Source organism: Hemiscyllium ocellatum, chromosome 8 (assembly GCF_020745735.1).
Source record: "Hemiscyllium ocellatum isolate sHemOce1 chromosome 8, sHemOce1.pat.X.cur, whole genome shotgun sequence".
Lineage (NCBI taxonomy): Eukaryota > Metazoa > Chordata > Chondrichthyes > Orectolobiformes > Hemiscylliidae > Hemiscyllium > Hemiscyllium ocellatum.
Genome location: NC_083408.1, coordinates 35,989,900 through 36,013,477, shown reverse-complemented (window position 1 = coordinate 36,013,477; position 23,578 = coordinate 35,989,900). Strand labels below are relative to the sequence as shown.

General features: G+C 44.2%; 1 protein-coding gene across 1 annotated transcript in view; it reads left to right on the top strand.

Annotated features, from left to right (window-relative positions):
- LOC132818165 (pleckstrin homology domain-containing family G member 3-like) overlaps positions 1–23,578 on the top strand; it is a 192,761-nt gene that overhangs the window by 146,368 nt on the left and 22,815 nt on the right. The window contains exons 7-15 of the mRNA XM_060828944.1: positions 385–454; positions 2,606–2,652; positions 2,903–3,053; positions 10,499–10,630; positions 11,854–12,036; positions 12,643–12,735; positions 18,364–18,450; positions 19,004–19,037; positions 20,291–20,392. Of these exons, the coding sequence (XP_060684927.1) occupies positions 385–454; positions 2,606–2,652; positions 2,903–3,053; positions 10,499–10,630; positions 11,854–12,036; positions 12,643–12,735; positions 18,364–18,450; positions 19,004–19,037; positions 20,291–20,392 (899 nt within the window). The remainder of the gene's footprint in view (positions 1–384; positions 455–2,605; positions 2,653–2,902; positions 3,054–10,498; positions 10,631–11,853; positions 12,037–12,642; positions 12,736–18,363; positions 18,451–19,003; positions 19,038–20,290; positions 20,393–23,578) is intronic.

Below are 23,578 nucleotides of genomic sequence, written 5' to 3'. Positions count from 1 at the left end.
AAGGGATGCAAATAGTTTGGCTTGTAAGCTGTAAATATTTTTGTGTAGATCATATCACATTTCCCATTTCCTTTGCAGGCAAATGTATGCAAACCCATTGTTTGAATTATCCAGGACGTGGTCATTTATTTTGATGCTCAGTGGCCTAATGTTTGTTGTCTTTCTCTCCCTCTTCCCTTCTTCTATTTCTCATCCTCTTCAATATCTACTTCCTCTTGTCTGTCTGTGTTTATCTAAATGCTTTGTGTTCTCTGCTCACTCTCCCTATTGCCTGCTCCCTCTAATCTGTCTCCCCACCCATTCTCCCACTTTCACTTTTTCTCTGTCCTCGTACCTCTCTCCCTCCCTGTCCTGTCCTCTTTTCTCCACACAAACTCTTCACAGTGACCTGCTGCAAGACCTTGATAGCTGTCACCATGACCCTGTGGCCATTGCCAGATGCTTTGTGGACAAGGTGAGGCATACTTTTTAACTCATTGTCTGAATCCTGACCATTGTCTACTGCAGGCTGTGGTGAGGGCCCAAGACTCATGAGGGAGATGATCTCCCTCAAATGGTGCTCTGTCTGATTTAGAAGCCTCTGTGCTGTTTTATTTGACATTGTTGTTACACACTAAGTATGGACAGCCAGGAAGTGTGTGCAGTGGGGCCAGTGGGCTTCAACACCTGTATTCTGGGCTGGTTTGAAGATAGTTCTATGAGGAGCATGCACAGCCTTCTCTGACCCTGGACCATACTTGTCTTGGTGGAGAAAGTCTTGAGGTGCAGTAGGTACCATCCTTATAGCTTGACAAGAAGCTCAGGGTTCAGGTTTCCTCTCCACTCCTTCCAATTTCCTATGTTCACTGCCCTGAATGGGAATAGGGACGACAATTTTAAAAAGTGGACACTGTAAAAGAATCCGAGCTGTACAAATGGGAAGCTTGTTGACAGATAAACCCACCCTTATCAAGGATGAACAGGTTTGTACCATGAAACTACAAATTGCATTTATGTATCATCATGGATAAAATAAAATATTGCACATCATTCCACAAATAGAAAAATAAGATGGTGAGGGAGTGGAGACCGTGTCAAGACCGTTAAAGCAGCTACCTCACTGTCTGAAAGAACACTTCCTGACCAGGTACATCAAGGGTTTAAATACAGAGTAAAGTGACTTGCACACTGTTCCATCAAAAGGCGAGTAAGTACTGGAATCACCATCAGAAATGTTAACTAGTACATAGCTAGGTAGATGTGTTTCTGGCATATATTTTGCTCAACTTGATGAGCAAAATGAATTGAGAATGAATCTGGGTTTGAATCAATGTGAGAGTTGCAGACAAGTTTGATTACACAGGCTAAGCTAAACAACAGGGTAACACAATCAGAAAAACACAATAACACAGTCAGATCCCATGGTAACACAGTGAACATAGATAGTCACCTACTTTCCTGACCTTGATATGTGACGTAGAAATCTGTAACCAAATCCCAAGTGGGTTAAAAACATCATTTATCACATTACGGACCAAGCTTTGACATAGTTTTCTCTTTAAACTGTCTCCTGGTACTTGGAAAGATCTTACAGGACTACAGCAGTGGGAACAATCAATCATATCTCCGTCACTGGGTTGTAACCAAGTTACTTAGTGGCAAAAAGAAGCAGAACCATCAATATTTAGGACAGAGATTTCCAAGTTCCTTTTTTGACTGTGACCCCATTTTGGAAATTGTCGTGAACCCTCTGTGAGAGCAGGAATCGGAGTGGAGGGGATTAAAGGGTGAGCTGAAACGAGAAGGGTTTGAGTTGCACAGCAGCTATTGCTGCCTCCGTGCTGGGAACTCTAAAATTGAAGCTTATGATCCAACTTGGGATCCCAACCCCTCACTTTGGGAAGTTCTGATTCAAGAACATGGAGTGATGAACGAAAAACCCCTCAAAGTCCATTCAGTTCACTTTCGGCTATTGTGATGGTCGCCTGATACAGTGGTCAAGGGGTTGCCATCTATGGCAATAATTCTGCTATTTGGTCCACAGCAGTGAGGCAAACTCCAGTGGTAAACAGCATGAGGAACCATATTCCCCTCTCACCTGCTACATTTATCATGTGTCAGGTTTTCCCTCATTATTGGCCCAAAGGTTTAATTCTGCTTTTCATGTCTTGTGAGGGATTGCCTGGCTTGTGGGGTGGGGAACCATTTGGTCATGACCCTCCAGCCATCATGAAGTGGGCAGGCTTGATGGAGAATTCAACCTTTTTCTGCCCAGTGACTTTTAGTTTGTATGTTCCATATCTCCTATTCATCATCCACCGAATCCCACTTGTCGTAAGAATTCTGCCTTAGGGTACTCAGTTGTTATGGACAAGAGCCAAGGCTCCAGAACCACACTTGGATGTTAGCAGACTCCAATTCAGCTCTTACCTATGAGTGTTCCTTACACATGAGCATATTGCCTGATGCAAACCTGTTTGAGCCAGTATCATTGTATAATCATTATGGTCCTTTCTTGACTATAAGCTAACAGGAGTTGGGTAAGTAGGGATGACAGGAGGGGTCACTGGTTTGGATTTCCTACAGTTCACCGGCCATACAATTCACAGATTGTTCTCTGTTGCAGAGTCAGGATTTTGATATCTACACCCAATACTGCACCAACTACCCCAAGTAAGTAATCTTCTGTCCAAATGATCACCTTGTTTATCTATTTCAGTAACTTGCACAATGGGGCTGTGTAATAATACTGGCACTAGTTTGATAGTCAAATGACCTCCTCAATTCTTTGCACTGTGCACCATTAATTTCCGTCTTCCTGCATCACCAGCCCTTACATCTTTTAGCTACTATCCTCAACAGTGTTTGTGCCAATTCCTCGCTTCCCCCTTTTGAAGCATCTCTTCCTCTTTCCTCCCCGCAGCTCCGTGGCAGCGCTGACCGAGTGCATGAGGAACAAGATCCTGGCCAAGTTCTTCAGGGAGCGTCAGTCCACTCTAAAGCGCAATCTCCCACTGGGCTCTTACCTGCTGAAGCCAGTCCAGCGGATCCTCAAGTACCACCTGCTGCTGCAGGTATGACCGTAATGGCTGGGCGAACGCAGGAGCAAGGGCACAAACCCCAAATTACGGTGGACAGCAGTCCAAAAACTCTGTACACCTACATGAGGGCAGTGCTAGACAATGGTTCTGCTTTGTGTATCTATTTCAGATTGATATTGGGGTAATACCAGATTGTTCAATTTACTGTATATACTCGAGTAATAGTCAAATTTCTTTGACTATTTTTTAAGGTTAAATTTATGGAATTGATTATTACATAATACTACTTTTGAGGGGCTGAAATTCATGCCAATCAAAATTCATACCTATCATTAGCAGAAACCCAATTGATCTCTCAACGAATAAGTTTTAAAAATGAATTACGGTAATTCTGAAAACTCCAGAGTGTAATACAACAGCCAGTGGACTGGAAGACCAGGAGCGGAGTGGAACAACCAGCAGACTGGACAGCTGGAGTGGGACATGACGGCTTGCACACTGACTCATAGATGTTGATCTATTATCTGTGAAGAAGGAGGGTTGAATTTTACACGAGATGCATGGAAAATTCCGGGGTATTTGGCCAAAAATAAGGGGTCGATGTTTACATGAGATCGACTGTTACTCGAGTATAAACGGTGTTTTCTTTTCTCCAGCTGTGTCTCACTGCCTCTGAATTAGAGATTATGATTTCAGGCCCACTCAGAATTTGAGCACGTAATTGAGACTGATACTCCGAATATGATACCGAGGGAGGGCTGCACCAACAGAGAAGCTGATGTCAAAATGACCTGGGTGCAAGCAACTCCATTGAACTATTTTTGAATAGGGGCAGGGAGGTTTTCCCAGTGCCTTTCTCCCTCCGCAAACCAGACTGAAACAGCTGATCACACATTGGCTGTGGAAATACTGACTACATTTCACCAAAGATGTTCATTGGCTGTAATGTGCTTCAGGAGTTCCTGATCTTACGTAAGGCACGAGAGAAATGCAGGGTCTTTCTCTCCCCTGAAAGCATGGGGTTCATTACTTCTGAATGTCACCAAGATCTCGTCTTGACCCTCAGGAAGTGCTCACGGAGGAGGGTCCCACACAGGATCCCACTCTTAAACAGATTTTTCCCAATCATTCCCCATGCTATACCCGCCTTTTGTTGGGTGATGCCCGTGCCAACTCCTCCATCCTGTCCAATACTCTGTATATCAACTAGGAGATAGTGAAGATTGCAGATACTAGAGATCAGAGTCAAGAATGTGGTGCTGGAAAAGAACAGCAACATCCCAGGAGCAGGAGAATCGAGGTTTCGGGCATAAGCCCTTCATCAGGAAGCTCTTCATTCCTGATGAAGAGCTTATGCCCGAAACATCGATGTTTCCTGACCTGCTATGCTTTTCCAGCACCACGCTCTTCACTCTCTAAATGTCAACAGTGCTTAGATCAATCCAGCTCAGACACCCTGCCAGCCCCTAGCACCAGAAACTCTGCCTTTCCTGAAGCCACTTCAGATTCTCAGTGTGAAAGTCACACGTTGGCTTTCAATAAGACTGGGGTTGGAACGGTCAAGTGATTTTTGACTTGATGGGCCGAAGGGCCTGTGCTGTCGACCTCTATGACCAGAAAGTTGCTGGATTCTCATAAAAACCCAAGTGGGTCACTGGGAAGGAAGCTTGCTGTGCTACTGGGTCTGGCCTGTTGAGTTCTTAGAAATGGCAACCTAAGAAGACTTTCTTTCAGTGTGGGCAACAATAGCAAGGCTAGCATTTGTTATCCATTATTGCCCTGGAAAAGATGGTAGTGAGCTGCCTTCTCGATCTGTGACAGTCTTTAGTGTGTAGGTGCACCCACATATGGTTGGAGAGGAAATTGTACAATTCTAAACCAGCAATAGTGAAAGAAAGGTGATATATTTCCAAGTCAGATTTGTGCATAATTTGGAAGTGGCAGTGTTCCCATGTATCTGTTGGCTTGAACTTCCAGCTGGCAGAGGTCATGGCTTTAGAAGGTGCCATTGGAGAAGCCTAGGCAAATTACTGCAATGCATCTTGGAGAGTGTACACAATGGCACCACTGTGTTTCAGTGGAGGGAGTGAATGTTAAGTATTGGATGTGGTGCCAAACAAACAGGCTGATTTGGGCTGGATGGTGCCAAGTTTCTTGATTATTGTTGGAGCTGCACCCATCCTGGCAAATGGAGAGTATTCTATCACACTCCTGACTTGTGCCTTCTAAATAGTGAAAAGGCATTGGGGTGCAGAATTTGTAGTCTCTGACCAGTTTTTGTCACTGCAATAATTATTTAATTATTCCAATTCAGTTTCTGATGAATGGGAAACCCCAGATTCAGCTAAGTTAATGCCATTGAATGTCAATGATTAGATTCTCGTTTGTTGGAGATGGTCATTGTCTGGAACATCTGTGGCATGAATGACACTTGACACTAATCAGCCCAAACCTGAATATTATCCAGATCCTGTTGCATTTGAAACATGAACAGCTTCACTATCTGAGGAGTTGTGAATGGTCCTCAACACTGTACAATCGTCAGGGAACATCCCACTTCTGACTTTATGATGGTGGGGAATAATAGCTGAAGCAGCTCTGGATGGTTGGGCCTAAGACGCTGCTCTGAGGAGGTCCTGAAGTAGGTGGCAGGGATTGAAATGATTGGCCTACAGGAACCACAACCATCTCTCTTTGAGCAGGGGCTATAGAGAGAAATTATAGGCTCGAGTGCTTCCATTTCTGAGCCCCTTATTCCCAGCCTCCAACAACACCACAATAATACAGGTTATTTTCTCCCTTTCAAGATACATCAATCAATTCACCTCGCAATCACTGAATGATCCGAGCAAAACAAAAATACCCATTGTTGGCATTTGGGTATAAGCATTGTCTGATTTATATGCAGCGTGGAATATTAATGGCCCCACCATGACTATGAAAGAAAGCGAGTAAAAAATGAGGTCTGCAGATGCTGGAGATCACAGTTGAAAATGTGTTGCTGGTTAAAGCACAGCAGGTTAGGCAGCATCCAAGGAACCCGAAACGTCGAATTTCCTATTCCTATGAAAGAAAGCGAGCCCAAATTCCATTTTAGAAGCATTGTGCAATATTCTTAATTCAATATATAAGTCCCCCATTATTGATTGATAACACTGTACAAACAATGACTACCTTATTAAAATGTTGATATGCTGTTCTGACACTGAATTCACACGTGGGGACAGAGATTCGATAATGGCCACCTACTTTCCAGAAAACCCCCTCAGGATTTGTTTTACATATTTTGACTTCCTATTCTACAGCAGAAAAGGAAGACTAGCTTCAGGCTGCAGATTGGCATTGTCTCATAGTTGGGGAGCCATCAAAGATGGGGGAGGGGGGTGGAAAAGAGAAGGAGGGGCGGTCTGCTTCATTTGCTACTACCTCATTCTGGCACGGTGGCTCAGTGGTTAGCGCTGCTGCCTCACAGCACCAGAGACCCAGGTTCGACTCCAGCCTCTGGTGACTGTCTGTCTGTGTGGAGTTTGCACATTCTCCCTGTGTCTGCGTGGGTTTCCTTCAGGTGCTCCGATTTCCCCTCTCAGTCCAAAGATGTACAGGTTAGGTGCTAAATTGCCCACCGTGTCCAGGGATGTTTAGATTAGGTGCAATAGTCCGAGGTAAAGGTATTGTAATGGAGAATAGGCTTGGGTGGGATACTCTTTGGTGGGTTCGTGTGGACTTGTTAGGCCGAGGGCCTGTTTCCGAACTGGAGAGATTCTATGATTCTATCCCTTCAGGAACACCGCACTCACCTTGCTCTGGCTGACTCCGTATCACTCCGAGTGAAGTTACAGGTCCCTGGGAGTGACTGTGCTGTGGAGACAATTGACAGCCCGCTCTAGCCCTGCTATGAAGTTGAGTGATCCCTCCCTTGGGCTGGGCAGTCTCTGGTGTTGGTACCGGTGGTGACTCCCTCCTTTCCCTTTGTTTCCTTGGCGTCCCAGGACATGTTTGGTGCAGCTAAGAAGTCCCTGCCTGGCGGGAGCGACCTTGTCCACTAAGCTTTACAGATGTGGGAAAACATGTCAGTCACAGCAAGTACAGTCTGTTCCTCTGTGATGCAATAGTTGCAGTCTTGAAAATCCCGCAATAGAAATAACGAGGCTTCTGAGGAAAAATAGGGTTGGGGGTGGACCACCAAAAATATCAGCAAAAATTGTAACAAAAGTAGTCGTTAGCTTAACACAAACAATAGGACAGTCTAAGTAAATCTTAAAATGAGATATTTTAATGAAATAAGACAATACATTTAACGCTTTCTCTTCCCTGAAAACCTGGAAGGTAATTTGAATGGGTTTCTGAGCTTGCTGAGTTACAGTGCTGTGCAGTACAGAGCTATATTTTTGCAACTTTGCCCTTCCATATTCATGGAAAACAGCGTGATTTGCAAAAAAAAAAGGACCGAAAATTACTGAGTACAGCACTGTTCAGGGCTGCGTGAGCCAACTGACCATGTGATCTGGATGCAAGTCCAGACCTCAGTGTACCAGGATACCTAGTACCGGGAGTGGGATCGCGTAATAGCCAACAGGAGATTGTGTTTTTAAAAAATCGTTCCCCAACTCACCAATCGCGTTACAGCTAAATTGCGTTGACGAAATGCGCAATTTAGGAGCACAACCTGTATTTAAGATTCAAAGCCCACGCATCCTTCCCTGTTGAATTAGACAACGGCTGCATTTTCGCACATCTCCCCCTGCAGTTGCCGTGGCGAATGATGCTTTGAAGAGTACCCATCAGTGGATTATGATGAGCGCGTGAGCTCAAGTTCTTGAGCACAGTGTTTTCTAAGAAGGAAAATATGAAAGTCAGCTCCTCCAATTGCCCAATTTGTTTTTCCTAACATTATTGGCTGGAAACTTGGCACATTTATGAAATAAAGCAGCCAAGTTGTGCCAAAGACTTAAGATTGATTCGTTTTTTTCTAAATGGGTGAATCTTCAGACCTTTAAAACCGGTTCCAATTAAATCAAAGCCTTATGTTTATTTTTCCAAGTTTTTTTTTGTTGCTTAAATCCTGTTCCAAACATAGGGAAAATGATCACTTTGTAATTGGTAAAAAGAAAGCACGCTTTCACAGAAGGAGATGGAAAACGTGCTGTGTCACGTTCCAAAGTCAAAATTAAAAATAAGGCAAAATAAAATGCAACAACGCAATGTTTCAGATAGTCTGGTAGATGCCCATGTTGTAGCTGTACTGGAATAGCTTGGCCAGGGGTGTGACTAATTCTGGAGCCCACAGTATCAGTGTTACAGCTGGAATGTTGTCGCAGTTCTATAGTCTTTACTGGATCCAGGGTCTTCAGTCATTTCTTGATATGACACTGAGTGAATTGAGTTGGCTGAAGATTAGTATCTCTGATGCAAAGTGATATTCTCCACCCAGAACAGGCTCTGTGCCTTGGTACCCTCTGTCCTTCCTCCAAGTGATGCTTGACACTGAGGAGAACTGGTTCACCAGCTGGTGGATGGTGGTCAGCAGGTCCCTTGCCCATATTTGACCTGATGCCATGTGAGTTAAAGCATTTGAAGCAACGTTGAGGACTCTGGGGGCACAATCCATCTACAGTACACCACTGTGCCATCAGTGAGTCAGGACATAGTGTGAGACAGGAAACCTGATTTGTCGAGTATGCCCTGGTCAGGCTGTTACTCGATTAGTCTTTGGCTCTGTGCTCCCAATTTTGGCACAAGTCTGTAGATGACAGTGAGGAGGACCTCGCAGGGCTGACTGGGCCAAGGTTGAGGCCATGTTGTCCATCTAGTTTTATTCTTTCTCAGCTTCTCTGTTGCTGATGCAATTGAATGGCTTGGAGTCAGGTGCAGATCAGACTGCTTACGGACAGCAGATTTCCTTCCCTGATAGACATTTATGACCCCAGTCCCACCCCATCATGGATATCCCTTACATCGCTCTGTATTGGGCAGAGCAAGCCACTCATTAGCAACAAGACGTGCAGTCATTCAAGAAGCAGATTCACCATCACCTTCACATCTCGGGCTGGTCAGCAAATGGTGTCTTTGCCAGTGATACCAATGTTCTCAAGAATTGTGTGTGTGTGTGTGTGTGTGTGTGTGTGTTTCAGCGCTATAACCCACTAGACTGCTCCCAAGCTGCTCCAATTTTGGAGCCACTTCCCGGAGGCCGCTGAATACAGTAGCTGTGTTTCTAGATCAGTGACATGTAGATGGATGAGGGAAAGTGACATTGTCTTTGGAGGTGGTGCAGCACACATTTACTACATTGATGCTGAGGCTAAAATAAATTAAATCATGAAGATAGGTGAGAGTAATCTTTGGCAGTGTTAGTTGTAGTGCAGTTGATCATCTCTCAGTCAGAATGTTATCAGTTCGATTCCTGTGTCCAGGGTAGAATTTTATGGTGCAAGTAGGGTATGGTCTCTCCTTCCCTATTGCCACTCGAAGAGAAGCCCATGGCTGGGGAAAGTGGCCATAGTGCACTATAGGTGGACTATATAGATTCAGAGTGGGGCTGCCATGAGTGGATGATGTGAGACTGCATCAAGTAGAAGACCCCATAGATCCCCCATATGAGAGAAGTTTGTGCATAGGATGGGCTTATGGTGGGGATGTTTGGCATGTGGGTATTGGGGAGCAGATGGGTAAGAAACTAAGTGTGGGCTATGATCTTTTGGGAGGATGCCCCACCACATGAGCCTATCCCACCATTCCTTCCAGACAGGCCCCCGGCTCTCGGCATTTGAACACACCCCGGTCTTCAGTGGCCAATTCATGAAACCGAGGGGTCATGGAATGGACAAAAATGATATTGGTGTGAACTCTATCCTTTTTTAAACATATAAATTATATACTAAATAATGCTATTAGTTGTGGCAACATGTACACATCTTATTGTATTTTCACAAATACAAGTAACAAATTTCTATATACCTACCCTTTAAAGTACTTGAAAGAAGGTTCCCCAATTCCTCCATTATTCCCAATGCCAAACATACTCTAGTGTAAGCGATGTATTGTAGAGGTCAGTTGTCTTGTTAGCAAGCTCAATTTAACGTGAGTTATTTTTAAAAATATGGATGATGTGGAGGTGCCAGTGTTGGAATGGGGTGGATAAAGTCAGAAGTCAGGCGACACCAGGTTATAGTCCAATGGGTTTATTTGAAATCACATTTTGTGTGACTTCTGCCTTTTAAATATGGAAGGCGGGCAGCCAGGCTTAGTGACCCATCCCCATCTACCCTGACCTGGGTGGGGGGGGGGGGGGCTGGGAAGGTGCTAAAGCTGGGCACCAATCTATTTTACATTGTCCACTTCCACCCTGCCATAAATGCTCCCTGGATCAGACTTTGCTCTCTGGACCAACATCAACAGACTGGCATTATCTGTTTGAACGGTGGAGAGGGCTTCTCCGTTCCAATCCTAGCTACACTTCTACCTTTTGTTCCTTGCAGGAAATAGCAAAGCACTTTGATGCCAGCAAGGAGGGTTATGAGGTGATTGAAGAAGCTATAGACACCATGACAGGCGTGGCCTGGTATATCAATGACATGAAGAGGAAACACGAGCACTCTATCCGACTGCAGGTATTTAACATCTCCATCAGGGTTGACCTATGATGAGTCTTTCACTCATACACAAAGTGGGTCAGTTTTGTCTCTCACTGTCCCACCAATCCAATCCCTATCCTCCTGTATTAGTGATTTTTAAGTGGAGTCCACAACTCCATCCTCTCCTTGAGAGAAAACCAGCTACTGAGATGGTAATGGAGGCAGGTGAAGGGATTGGTCAACATGCTGGATGGCCTTTGTCCGTTCACTGGAGAATTGGGCCACTTATAGTCATGACAAGCAGGTACTCCAACCCTACTCACCCTTTCCTCCTTCTCATGAACTCCAAATCCCTCTGACTCCAATGTCCTCCATATCTCCACGCATTCTCCATGCTCACTCTCCCAGTATCCACCATGTACAAAGCCAGGGAGCCGTTGGCAAGCTTGGTAGGTCTTTAAATGCTTGTGAAATTAACATAACAAGTTTTGCAATTTACTGTGGAAAGCTTCTCAGCTTACTCCTTCAGCTCACAGGTATTCACATTATCAATGACAAAAAGTCTTTATCCACTTCACAGTTCTCAATTTTGTGTAGGTATGCTCACGGGCATTTAGAACATTTCTCAAAGGAATGACAGTATTAGGTAATAAAAATGTCAATCTCACAAAGTGTGGTGCGCAAGCTGAGTGCATTTGCCATTCTTTGACATTAACTAGTTGTTCCTAATGAGGCTACCTGGAAACTAAATTCACTTAAGTCTTGAAAAAAAGATATTATGCGACATCTGTTTTTTCATATCACTTCATTGTTTGAATATAAAACTGCATCTCTACTGCTGTTAAGCCAGCTGCCTCAGTAAACGCTCAGTAAACCTGCCGTCTGTGTTACTAATTATTCCTGATCGTAATCTATTTACCTCACACTGTCACTCAGTAATCCTTATTCCTCTGCGTTACTGACTGTATCTCTCCTCATGTTAATCCAGTTCCTTCACGCTGTCACTCAGTAACCCCTCTCTCCCAGCATCCTGTGTTTTGGACTGTATCTCTCCTGATGTCAATCCAGCTGCCCCACACTGCCACTCAGTAAATACGCATCCCTCCACCAGCACCCTGTGTTACTGACTGTACCCCCTTCTGATGTTTGGTAGAAATGGAGTGTGGATAAATAGTTTGGGTGGCCATGTTGCTCTTGAACATATTTTGCTTGTGTGACAGATGTTTAAAGAGTGGGGAACTTCATGTTTGTCTTCCCAGGAGGTACAGAGCTTGCTGATCAATTGGAATGGACCAGATCTGACAACGTATGGAGAGCTGGTCTTGGAAGGAACATTCCGGATACACCGAGCCAAAAACGAACGCACTTTATTCCTGTTTGACAAAGTTCTACTGCTGGCCAAGAAAAGAGGAGAGCACTTCATTTACAAGACCCATATTATGGTACCTGACCTGTTTACAGATAAGTTGAAGGAATTAAAGACACCTTGAAATAACTGATACCTAGGAGTTAGTTATAGGCTAGGATCTAATCAAGGGGCTCAGATGGTTTACATATGGAATAATGGATGCCTGGGAGTGAGGTACAGACTGGAATCGAATTGCCTTGTTGAGATGTGAGGAACCTATGCAGAGCATTACTCAGTGCTGTATGGTGCAGTTTTTTTACTAACGCAGGAGAAAGCATGACCCACATGAAGACAGGAATTTTGAGGCCAAGTGCTGCTAATGTCAGCAATGGATACCAGTGGCGACCAATTTACTCAGGGGTCCTGATCTGGATGAGCCAGCATTTGAACAGACACTACATGCTGGTGTCTGTTCAAAGCTCCACCCTATCCCCTGGAGTGGGCACAACAGTTTTGTACATCTAGCATACGTTGAGGTAGAAATTGAGTTGAGGAACGGTCACTCAACCCAAACTCTGACTTCTTTTCACAGATGCTACCAGACCTGATGAGCTTTTCCAGCAATTTCTATTTTTGGTTCTGGAAATTGAATGTTGGTTTTGAATTATAATAGATTTTTTTCTCTCTCTTTTTCTAACAGTGTTCCGCACTGATGTTAATTGAAAGCACCAGAGACTCTCTCTGCTTCGGACTGTCTCATTACAAGAACCCAAAACAGCAGCACACTGTCCAGGTAAGAAACTAGCAATGCTTTGAGAGTGATAGCAACTCTCAGACTGTCCCTTCCACTTGTCTTAGAGCGTACTGGTGTGATTGTGAGCAAAATTTCTGATGTTGACATTTGCCCACTACATGCGCACATATGCGCGCGCATACACAGAGGCACACATACACAGACACGTAATGAATTTCATCTTTACTCTGTGTGATTGTGTAGCTTCACTGGATGCCAAGTTAAATCTTGTTTTTTTAAACCCCTCTTTCCCATAATGCTTCTACACCACTAATGTTTAAAAGAAAAATTTTGCAAGTTTTGTGGAGAGCAGGAATTTTTCCCAGAACTTTGGGTATATTTCGTATCCTGTTTCAATAAAACACAATTAATATTTGCTTTGGACTGGCCTTCCTTTTTCCTCCTTCCAGAGAGATTATAGAGTTGCTTAGTGTGGTGCTAAACCAGGCATTAAAATAGACCCAGACTGCGTTTGCAGGGTATATGGTCGGGCCAGACACAGTTGAAACTTTGTACTTGTGTGTTGATGGTTAAGGTGATCAAATCAATGTAGGGCTTAAAAGGGGAGAAGAACTATCTCTCACAGTCCAGGAATCTAGAAGAAGGGGATATAACCTGAAGGCCATTCAGGGGTCATGTCAGAAATCATTTCTTCACACAAAAGACACTATTGAAACCATACCACCCCCCCCACCCCCCAAAAAAAAATCGCTTTGCACTCTGCATGTCAGTTTGGAGCTTTCAAGAGTGCGATCGATTGTTTTGTTTGATAGCTGTTTGAGGGACCTTTTACTGCACCAGTTGGCTGTTGTTTATCTGACACCACTGCAATGTTGATACTTTGAAATGTTCTGTATTCAAGAAAGTTCTTTGTTCAGTGTTCAACAACCCCGTCTCTGTTAGATGGACAAATGCCACAGAGCAGTGTTTCAGCTGATCCTTGCTATCTCGATAATGGAATCACACACAGACATTGATCTGTCATGGGTTTAGTTACCAGATCAACACCTTCAGTCAAAGGACGAAGACTATGAGGAATATGGATCGCTTTTGAGCGCAGCATCAACATTCATTTCTCGGGATGCTGTCATCTTCCAGCAAGAGTTGAAGCATCGTTTACATTTCCCATCACCTTGGAGAGACTGTAAGACAGATGGATCCTAATTATGCCAGTGTTTAAAGGGTGAAATTGACTGAGATAAACATTTTTATTTTGGGTGAAGGTACCAAAGGATATGTGCTGAGACAGGGAAAAGGAGATGAGGTACGAAACAAACAAGCGGAGGCAGTGACCCAGTGGTATTATCATTAGACTGTTAATCCAGAGACCCAGGTATGTTCGAATCCCACCAGGACAGATAGATGGAATTTGAATTCAGTGCAAGTCTGGAACTAAGGATCTAATGATGAGTACCATCCCTAGTTAAGCCAGTATTTTTTGCTCTTTCCAAATTATCTTTTTAAAGGTGATGATGAGCTGCTGTCTTGAACAACTACAGTCCGTGTGGTGTAGGTGCATTATCTATACTACAGGATTTTGACCCAATCTCACTGAAGGAACAGCGATACATTTCCAATTCGGAATGGTCAGTGGCTTGGAGGGGAACTTGCAGGCAGTGCTGCTTTCATCAGTCCTAAGGCTTTCCTATTTTACCTGAAATTTGGTGCCCAGACTCTTCACTGTACTCCCAGCTGAGGCTTAATCAGTAATTTTTTTAAAAAATGGTTCTGATGTTATCTTTGTAGTTGCGTCCTTGTTTTAAAAAGCTCAAGTAACTCTTAGTTTATGAACCACCTTATCACACTTCCCAACCACCTTTTAGGATATTAATAAGACCATAGGACATAGGAGTGGAAGTAAGGCCATTCGGCCCATCGAGTCCACTCCGCCATTCAATCATGGCTGATGGGCATTTCAACCCCACTTACCAGCATTCTCCCTGTAGCTCTTAATTCCTTAATGCTAAAGTCGTTTTGCTCATCTCCACGTTTCAAACTTGCAGTATACCATCCCTCCAAAAGAACATTGCTTGTTTTTTTTTATTATTCATTTGTGAGACTTGGTATTGCTGGCTGGCCATCATTTATTGCTCATTCCTAGTTACCCTTGAGAAGGTGTAGTGAGCTGTCTTCTTGAACCACTGCAGTCCACCTGCTGTGGGTTGACCCACAATGTCCTTAGGGAGGGAAGTCCAGGATTTTGACCCAGCGACAGTGAAGGAATGGCAATATATTTCCAAGTCATGACAGTGAGTGGCTTGGAGGGAAACTTTCACGGGGTGATGTTCCCATGTGTCTGCTGCCCTTGTCCTTCTAGGTGGAAGTGGCTGTGGGTTTGGAAAGTGCTGAGGATCTTTTGTTGAATTTTGCAGTGCATCTTGTAGATAATGACACATAGCTGCTGCTGAGTATTGGTGGTGGAGGGGGTGGAGACTTGTGGATATAGTGCCAGTCAAACAGGCTGCTTTGTCCTGGATGGTGCCAAGTTTCTTGAGTGTTATTGGAGCTGCACTCATCCAGGCCAGCGAGGAGTATTCCATCACATTCCTGACTTGTGCCTTTTAGATGGTGGACAGGCTATGGGGAGTCAGGAGGTGAATTACTTGCTGCAGCATTCCTAGCCTGCAACATGCTTTTGTAGCCAGTCCAGTTGAGTTTCTGGTCAATAATAAACCCCCCCCAGGAAGTTGACAGTGGAGGATTCAGTGATGGTAACACCATTGAATGTCACACATCTCTGCATGGAACTCTGCTGTACTACTTCACATTTTACCATCCTGTATTTGCCAGCAACCCTCATTACTATCTGTTACATTAATAGAATTTGTAACATTTGCAAACTTTGTCACTTTGTGTGAAAACTTTTCATGAATGTCCCTTCAGCACTTATGACACAAAACCACCAAAATATAACCAAAAAACTATAGATGCTGGAAACTTGAAACAAAATCAGAAACCTCTGGGAAAACTTCAGCACTCAGAAGGGTCACCGGACTCGCAACTCAACTCATCTTTCTCTCCACAGATGCCAGCTTTTCTTAATAATACCTGATTTTGCAAAGCAGACCCTGCCTGATTGTGCACAGTCATGACAATGAGGGATGGCTGGAAAATAGGCCACAGCCGATTTAGTGGATTAGGTTAGATTATTTACAGTGTGGAAACAGGCCGTTTGGCCCAACAGGTCCACATCGACCCTCCGAAGATGTTGAAGTCAAAATCTAATGGACTCACAACCTACTCCAGAAAAGCACCAGATCTAAGCCAGGACGCTGAAGTCATATTGAACAAATATTTCATTGTTAAGGTGCCAACTTTTGGATGAAGTTTTAAATTGAGGGCCCAGTTGTCCCCTTGAGTGAATTACTTTTGTTGACTTTTATTAGTTGCACTGTTTTTTTAAAAGAAAAAGGCACTTATTATGTTCTAATATTTTTTGTGTTCTAAGTGTGAGGCATTGCATTTTGGGAGCTCTTATAAAGGTTATACACAAATGGTAGGTCCCTGGTGAGTACTGAGGAACAAAGGTGGTGAGGGTGCAGAGGAAATTCACCAGGATCTTGTCTGGGATAAAAAGTCTCAGGAGAGACCGGATAGGCTGGTTTATTTTCCCCCTGGAGCAGAGGAGGCTGAGGGGGTGATCTGATTAAAGTATACAAAATTACGAGAGAGTAGATTGTGAGAACCTTTTCCTTATGGCAGGTGTGCCTCAGACCAGAGGGTCGAACTTATGTTATGGAGGAAGTAGAATGGAAGAGAATCTGAGGAAATGTTTATGCACCCAGAGGTGTGTGAAATAACTGCACCAAGATGGGTATCCTGTCACCAAATCACCCTTTATTTACTTGTGCACAGTAACACTGGCTGTGGTCAGCCAGCGCAGAGTCAGTCCCCTGAACTGTGGAGACTTTAAATCTTCTGTTTATATATTTTTTTGTCTATATCCTTTTTGCTACATTTTAATTGATATTGACGTCAGTCATCAATTATCAATAACCGCTGAGAGGAAACAGAGTTAGTCATAGAGTCATAGAGATGTCCAGTATGGAAACAGACCCTTCGGTCCAACCCGTCCATCCTGACCATATATCCCAACCCAATCTAGTCCCACCTGCCAGCACCCGGCCCATATCCCTCCCAACCTTCCTATTCATATACCCATCCAAATGCCTCTTAAATGTTGCAATTGTACCAGCCTCCACCACATCCTCTGGCAGCTCATTCCATACACGTACCACCCTCTGCGTGAAAAAGTTGCCACTTAGGTCTCTCTTATATCTTTCCTCTCTCACCCTAAACCTATGCCCTCTAGTTCTGGACTCCCTGACCCCAGGGAAAAGACTTTGTCTATTTATCCTATCCATGCCCCTCATAATTTTGTAAATTTCTATAAGGTCACCTCTCAGCCTCCGAAGCTGCAGGGAAAACAGCCCCAGCCTGTTCAGCCTCTCCCTATAGCTCAAATCCTCCAACCCTGGCAACATCCTTGTAAATCTTTTCTGAACCCTTTCAAGTTTCACATCTTTCCGATAGGAAGGAGACCAGAATTGCACACAATATTCCAACAGTGGCCTAACCAATGTCCTGTACAGCCGCAACATGACCTCCCACCTCCTGTACTCATTATTCTGACCAATAAAGGAAAGCATGCCAAATGCCTTCTTCACTATCCTATCTACATGAGACTCCACTTTCAAGGAGCTATGAACCTGCACGCCAAGGTCTCTTTGTTCACCAACACTCCCTAGGACCTTACCATTAAGTGTATAAGTCCTGTTAAGATTTGCTTTCCCAAAATGCAGCACCTCACATTTATCTCCCATGGGAAACCTTGTCGAACGCCTTACTGAAGTCCATATAGATCACAACTACTGCTCTGCCCTCATCAATCATCTTTGTTACTTCAAAAAACTCAATCAAGTTTGTGAGACATGATTTCCCATGCACAAAGCCATGTTGACTATCCCGAATCAGTCCTTGCCTTTCCAAATACATGTACATCCTGTCCCTCAGGATTCCCTCCAACAACTTGCCCACCACCGAGGTCAAGCTCACCAGTCTATAGTTCCCTGGCTTGTCTTTACCGCTCCTCTTAAACAGTGGCACCACATTTGCCAACCTCCAGTCTTCCGGCACCTCACCTGTGACTATCGATGATACAAATATCTCAGCAAGAGGCCCAGCAATTACTTGCAAACATCTGCCTCCAATCAGTTCTTGCCAAATACCGTCAAAATTGGTCTTTCTCCAGTTTAGAACTTCAACTTTTAGATCTGGTCTATCCTTTTCCATCACTATTTTAAAACGAATAGAATTATGGTCACTGGCCCCAAAGTGCTCCCCCACTGACACCTCAGTCACCTGCCCTGCCTTATTTCCCAAGAGTAGGTCAAGTTTTGCACCTTCTCTAGTAGGTACATCTAGTAGGAATCTCTAGTAGGAATCAGAAAATTGTCTTGTACACACTTAACAAATTTCTCTCCATCTAAACTCTTAACACTATGGCACTATAATCGATGTTTTTTTTATCCACAAACGGATGAGTTAGGAGCACAGGTAGGCCACTCAGCCTTTTGAACCTGTCTTTCCATTCAGTAAGTGACTGTGTGACATTCTGGTCTCTCTCAGGCAAAGACAGTGGAAGAAAAGCGTCTCTGGACACACCACATCAAGAGGTTAATTCTAGAGAACTACCATGCCATTATTCCCCAGAAGGTGAGCTGCTCCTTGAATCAAAACAGGCTACTGGTAGTGTGGCACTGAATACCAGGTCCATCACAAACATTAAGTAACAGTATTTAATGTCAGATCTATTATGCAATTTCTTTTTTGCCCACCTTGCACTGGGGCCTTGCATTTAAATCCCACCTAGACAGCTTCAGGATGGATGTTGGAAATTGAATGTTGGAGACAGTTGTGGATAAAGTTTCCATGCATTAATAGGTTGCTTGGTCTCTACCTACTCTAGTCTAACCTACGTCAATTCAACCTACTCTAAGGCAATCTGCACTAATCCAACCTGACCCAGTCCAGATTGTGTGGGCGTGGGTTTCTCTCTCTTACGGTCTTTCTGGTACTGTGCCTTCAACCACTGATGTGCACATGACCTGGTATTGACTATTCTTGTTTAATAAGATGTAATAAGCAGTTGCCAGCTGTACCCAGTCTGAATTGTGTGATGCTGGTAGGCTACTGTTTACTCCCTTGCCTCTGTGTTCTTATATACCCCTTGGCTCAAAGTAACTTGACATTTATCATTTCCTTTCAGGCCAAGGAAGCCATCTTGGAAATGGATTCTTACTGTAAGTACGACATTCTCAGACTGACATGTTACTTTAAAGCTTTAAACACCTGGTTTGGAAGCCTGTGTTTTCTTCACCTTATCAAAATGAAAGGTTGGGGAAACTGGAAGCTGAATTGTGACATTTCAGGGGTGCACTTTTGAATATATCCTGAATGCATGCAAGATCCAATGCAAACTGAGATTTGGTGTAGAAACCCTACACTGTGGAAGCAGGCCATTTGGCCCATCAAGTCTACACACCGACGCTCTGAACAGTATCCTGCCCAGGCCCAATCCCACCCTATCCCTGTGGCCTTGCATTTTCCAATGGCTAAACCACCTAACCTACACATTTCTGGACACTATGAGCAATGTAGCATGGCCAATCCACCTAACCTGCACATTTTTGGAATCTAGGAGGAGACCGGAGCACCTGGAGAAAACCTATGCGGACGTGGGGAGAATGCATAAACTCCTGGTGCTGTGAGGCAGCAGTTTTAATCAGTGAGCCACCATGCCGTCCCAGTAGGAAAAAAAAGTTTTTCTCAGAAGTACTCTCTAAGTGGCAGTTTCCAGTGTAAATTTGTCCTAGATTGGGTTTGACATGGCCTATTCAGGGTAGTCACAAAGATACCTAACATGGGAATTAAGGTGATCAACCTAGTGTTGTCAGAGAATTTGTATTGGGATTGGAACTGAGGCTAGTTGTTGGGCCAGAGTAGAGGGAGATTTTGGTCAACATCTGACCTGGGTCTTGTGATACAAAGCTGAAAGTGTGCAACATTCCCTTTTGCTACTTCTCTGCAGGGTCTAGTTAAAGTGTCATCTTATTCTGAATACGAGGTGGGCCAATTCAAAACTAACCTATATTTATGATATTTAAGTGAGTTAAATACTTATCCTAAGGAACTGCCTTCTGAGGTGGTCAGCAGAGGCAGATAGAATACAACTTGCTTGATTAGAATTGATTTTAAATAGAATAAAGTATTTTGGGACGTCTTTTGAAATGCGATGGATTGTCAAGGTAATGCCTTTCCAAGGGGAAGGATCCATATCCAAGTCTATTTTAGATGAATTGATACAATTGTTCAATAACTTCATTATTATTGCATCAGGTGACAATCTGAATGGTAGGTGAGTTCAACAGACAATCTCTTTTAAAAATTTTGTTATTTTTGTGTTCCTGAACATTGATTGACGGTTTATTCCTCCTCAACATAAACCCAGTGGCTGACAGGTAATTGATTGCTCTTTCTGCTGTGATCCTTCTAGATCCTTCCAAGTACCGGTACAGCCCGGAAAGATCCAAAAAATCTATGACTAGTCAACCGGTGGAGGAGCTAGTGAGCTACCGCAGGGGCCGCAGGCAGTCTGGTAAGACCTAGTATGGGGTCAGATGGGCAAGGGGCAAACATAGGGACCAGGAGAAACCCCTTCCCCCATCCACTCCAGCCACCTTAATCCACCTACATGTGGCTCACTGGGGAGGTGGTGTGGGGAGTGTGGTACAGGATGGTTATAGCACCAGAGAAGGCCATTCAGCCCACCCGATGCCAAGCGGTGACCTTTCAACTGATGTGGAGAATGCGGCAGGTATGGCAGCATCCATGGAAAAGAGACAGACTTAGCGTTTCAACTCTGTTGCCTTGGCTTATTCAAAACAACTTTTGGAAGGCGATTCGCGGGTTCCTAGGCTGCCTGCTATCTTGGTGACCTGGAGGGGGCCTTTGTTTCGCATTCACGCTGTGCGCGCGTGAGGTTAGGATCCCCTCTTTCATCAAACAAAGAGACTGCTCCTCGGTTCCTTGCTAAACTTCAGTCCCATCTCCCCGATATTTTAGACACCTTTTGTGGACGGGGAGCATGTTGGAGGCTGGCCACCTTATCTCAGCCAGAGACTTCGACAAGTCCAAGCAGAATGCCTTGCCATAGGGCCAGATCATTCAGCCCAATTCTACAGCCCATTTCCATGGATACATTTGACACCCACGCCAGCCTTCCTGGAGAGGGAGCATGTGTCATTCACTTGAGGCCCTGTACAAGAGGTGGGCCTTCAGAGAAACATGAGTGCGTTGTCCATATCTTCTAATTTAATTTTTTTTTGTTGAATTTTAATTTTATTGGATGCACTTTATTTTAGAAAGAGGAAGGCACTTTCTACATCTTAATTGATACTGACATCAATCATCAATTATCAAGAACTGCTGAGAGGAAAACCAAGTTGACTGATGTTTTTCATCTATAAGTGTACGAATAATGAGCAGGATTAGGCCAGTTGGCCCTTTGAACCTGCCATCCCATTCAATAAGATCATGGCTGATCTGATCTCCATGTTCCCACTCACCCACAGTAACCTTTCACCCTTTGTTTTCTTCCTCTGCCTTAAATTCAAGGAAAAAATTGAGGGAGCCAGTTCCAAAGACTCACCATCCTCTGAGAAAAAAAATTGTCATCACCTCTGTCCTAAAACTGGTGACCCCTTAGAATCTAGAGCTGTTTTCAAAACTTGGCAATTCAGGAGCGGCTTGCTCAGTTTTAATTCTTCTGACACCAGCCTTGCAATTTAGTGACTTTCAGGATTTAGCCAGGCACAGGCAATTACAATGCCGGCCTGCTCTGTCCATAAGTGAAGAATAAAGAACAAAGAAAATTTACAGCCCAGGAACAGGCCCTTCGGCCCTCTAAGCCTGAGCCGATCCAAATGTACTGTCTAAACCTGTCGGTCAATTCCTAAGCATCTGTATCCCTCTGCTCCCCACTTACTCATGCATCCGTCCAGACACATCTTAAGTGAATCTACCGTGCCTACCTCTACCACCTCTGCAGACAAGGCGTTACAAACGCCCACCACCCTCTGTGTGAAGCACTTGCTGTGTGTATCCCCTTTAAACCTTCCACACCTCACCTTGAAAGTGTGACCTCTCGTTATTGAATCCTTCACCCTGGGAAAAAGCTTGTCTCTATCCACCCTGTCTATACCCTTCATGATTTTATAAACCTCAATCAGGTCCCCCCTCAAACTCCTTTTTTCTAATGAAAATTAACCTAACCTACTCAACCTCTCTTCATAGCTAACACCTTCCATACCAGGCAACATCCTCGTAAACCTTCTCTGCACCCTGTCCAAAGCATCCACAGCCTTTTGGTAAGGTGGCGACCAGAACTGTACACCATATTCTAAATGTGGCCGAACCAATGTCTTGTACAATTTTAACATGATTTGCCAGCTCTTATACTCAATACCCCGTCCAATGAAGGCAAGCATACTATATACCTTCTTGACCACTCTATCCACCTGTACAGCAACCTTCAGGGTACAATGGACCAGCACTCCCAGACCTCTCTGCCCATCAAGTTTTCCCAAGGCTCTTCCATTCATTGTATAATTCACTCTAGAATTAGACTTGCCTAATTGCATCACCTCCCATTTGTCTGGATTGAAATCTGCCACTTTTCCATCTAACACCAGTCTATCTATATCCTCTCATATTTTCTGACAGGCCCTTCTGCTTTCTGTTTCTCCACCAATCTTCGTGTCATCTGCAAACTTGCTGATCATACCAACAGTGCCCTCTTCCAGATCACTTATGTATATTACAAACAACAGTGGCCCCAACACTGACCCCTGTGGAACACCACTGGTCCCCTTTCTCCATTTCGAGAAACTCCCTTCAACTACTACTCTCTGTCTCCTGTTGCTCAACCAGTTCTTTATCCACCTAGCTCGAACACCCTGCACACCATGTGACTTCACTTTCTCCATTAGTCTACCATGGGGAACCTTATCAAATGCCTTACTAAAGTCCACGTATATGATATCAACAGCCCTTCCTTCATCTATCAACTTGGTCACTTCCTCAAGGAACTCTAAGTTGGAAAGACATGATCTCCCCCACACAAAACCATGTTGCCTATCACTGAAACCCATTTGTTTCTAAATATAAATAGATACTATCCCTCAGTACCCTCTCCAGAAACTTTCCCATCACCGACATCAGGCTGACTGGTCTGTAGTTACCTGGAATATCTCTACTACCCTTCTTGTACAGGGGGACAACATAAGTAGTCCTCCAGTACCTCACCTGTATTTAAGGAACCCACAAAGATATCTGTCAAGGGCCCAGCTATTTCCTCCCTCTCCTCCCTCAGCAACTTGGGATAGATCCCATCCGTTCCTGGGGATGTGTCCTCTGAACTACCCAACACATCTTCCCTACTTATGTCAGTGTGATCCAGACTAATTAAACTTCTATCTCCAATCTCAACATTCATCATGTTCCTCTCCTCTGTGAACACTGGTGCAACGTAATCATTCAGAATCTCACCCACTCTCTCAGGTTCGACTCACAAACTTCCTTCATTATCCTTTAGTGGATCAATCCTTTCTCCAGTTACCCTGAGAAACATGTTTCTCTGAGAAACATTGTCAGTGCCACAGAAGCAGCAACACCTCCCCATTTGCTTTACAGCTCCACTGACAAACCTTGAGTGGCTCAGCTGAGGCACTGATAGACAGACAGCATTGCAACTCCCTCTGCGCTCCCTCAACTCTGCTCACAA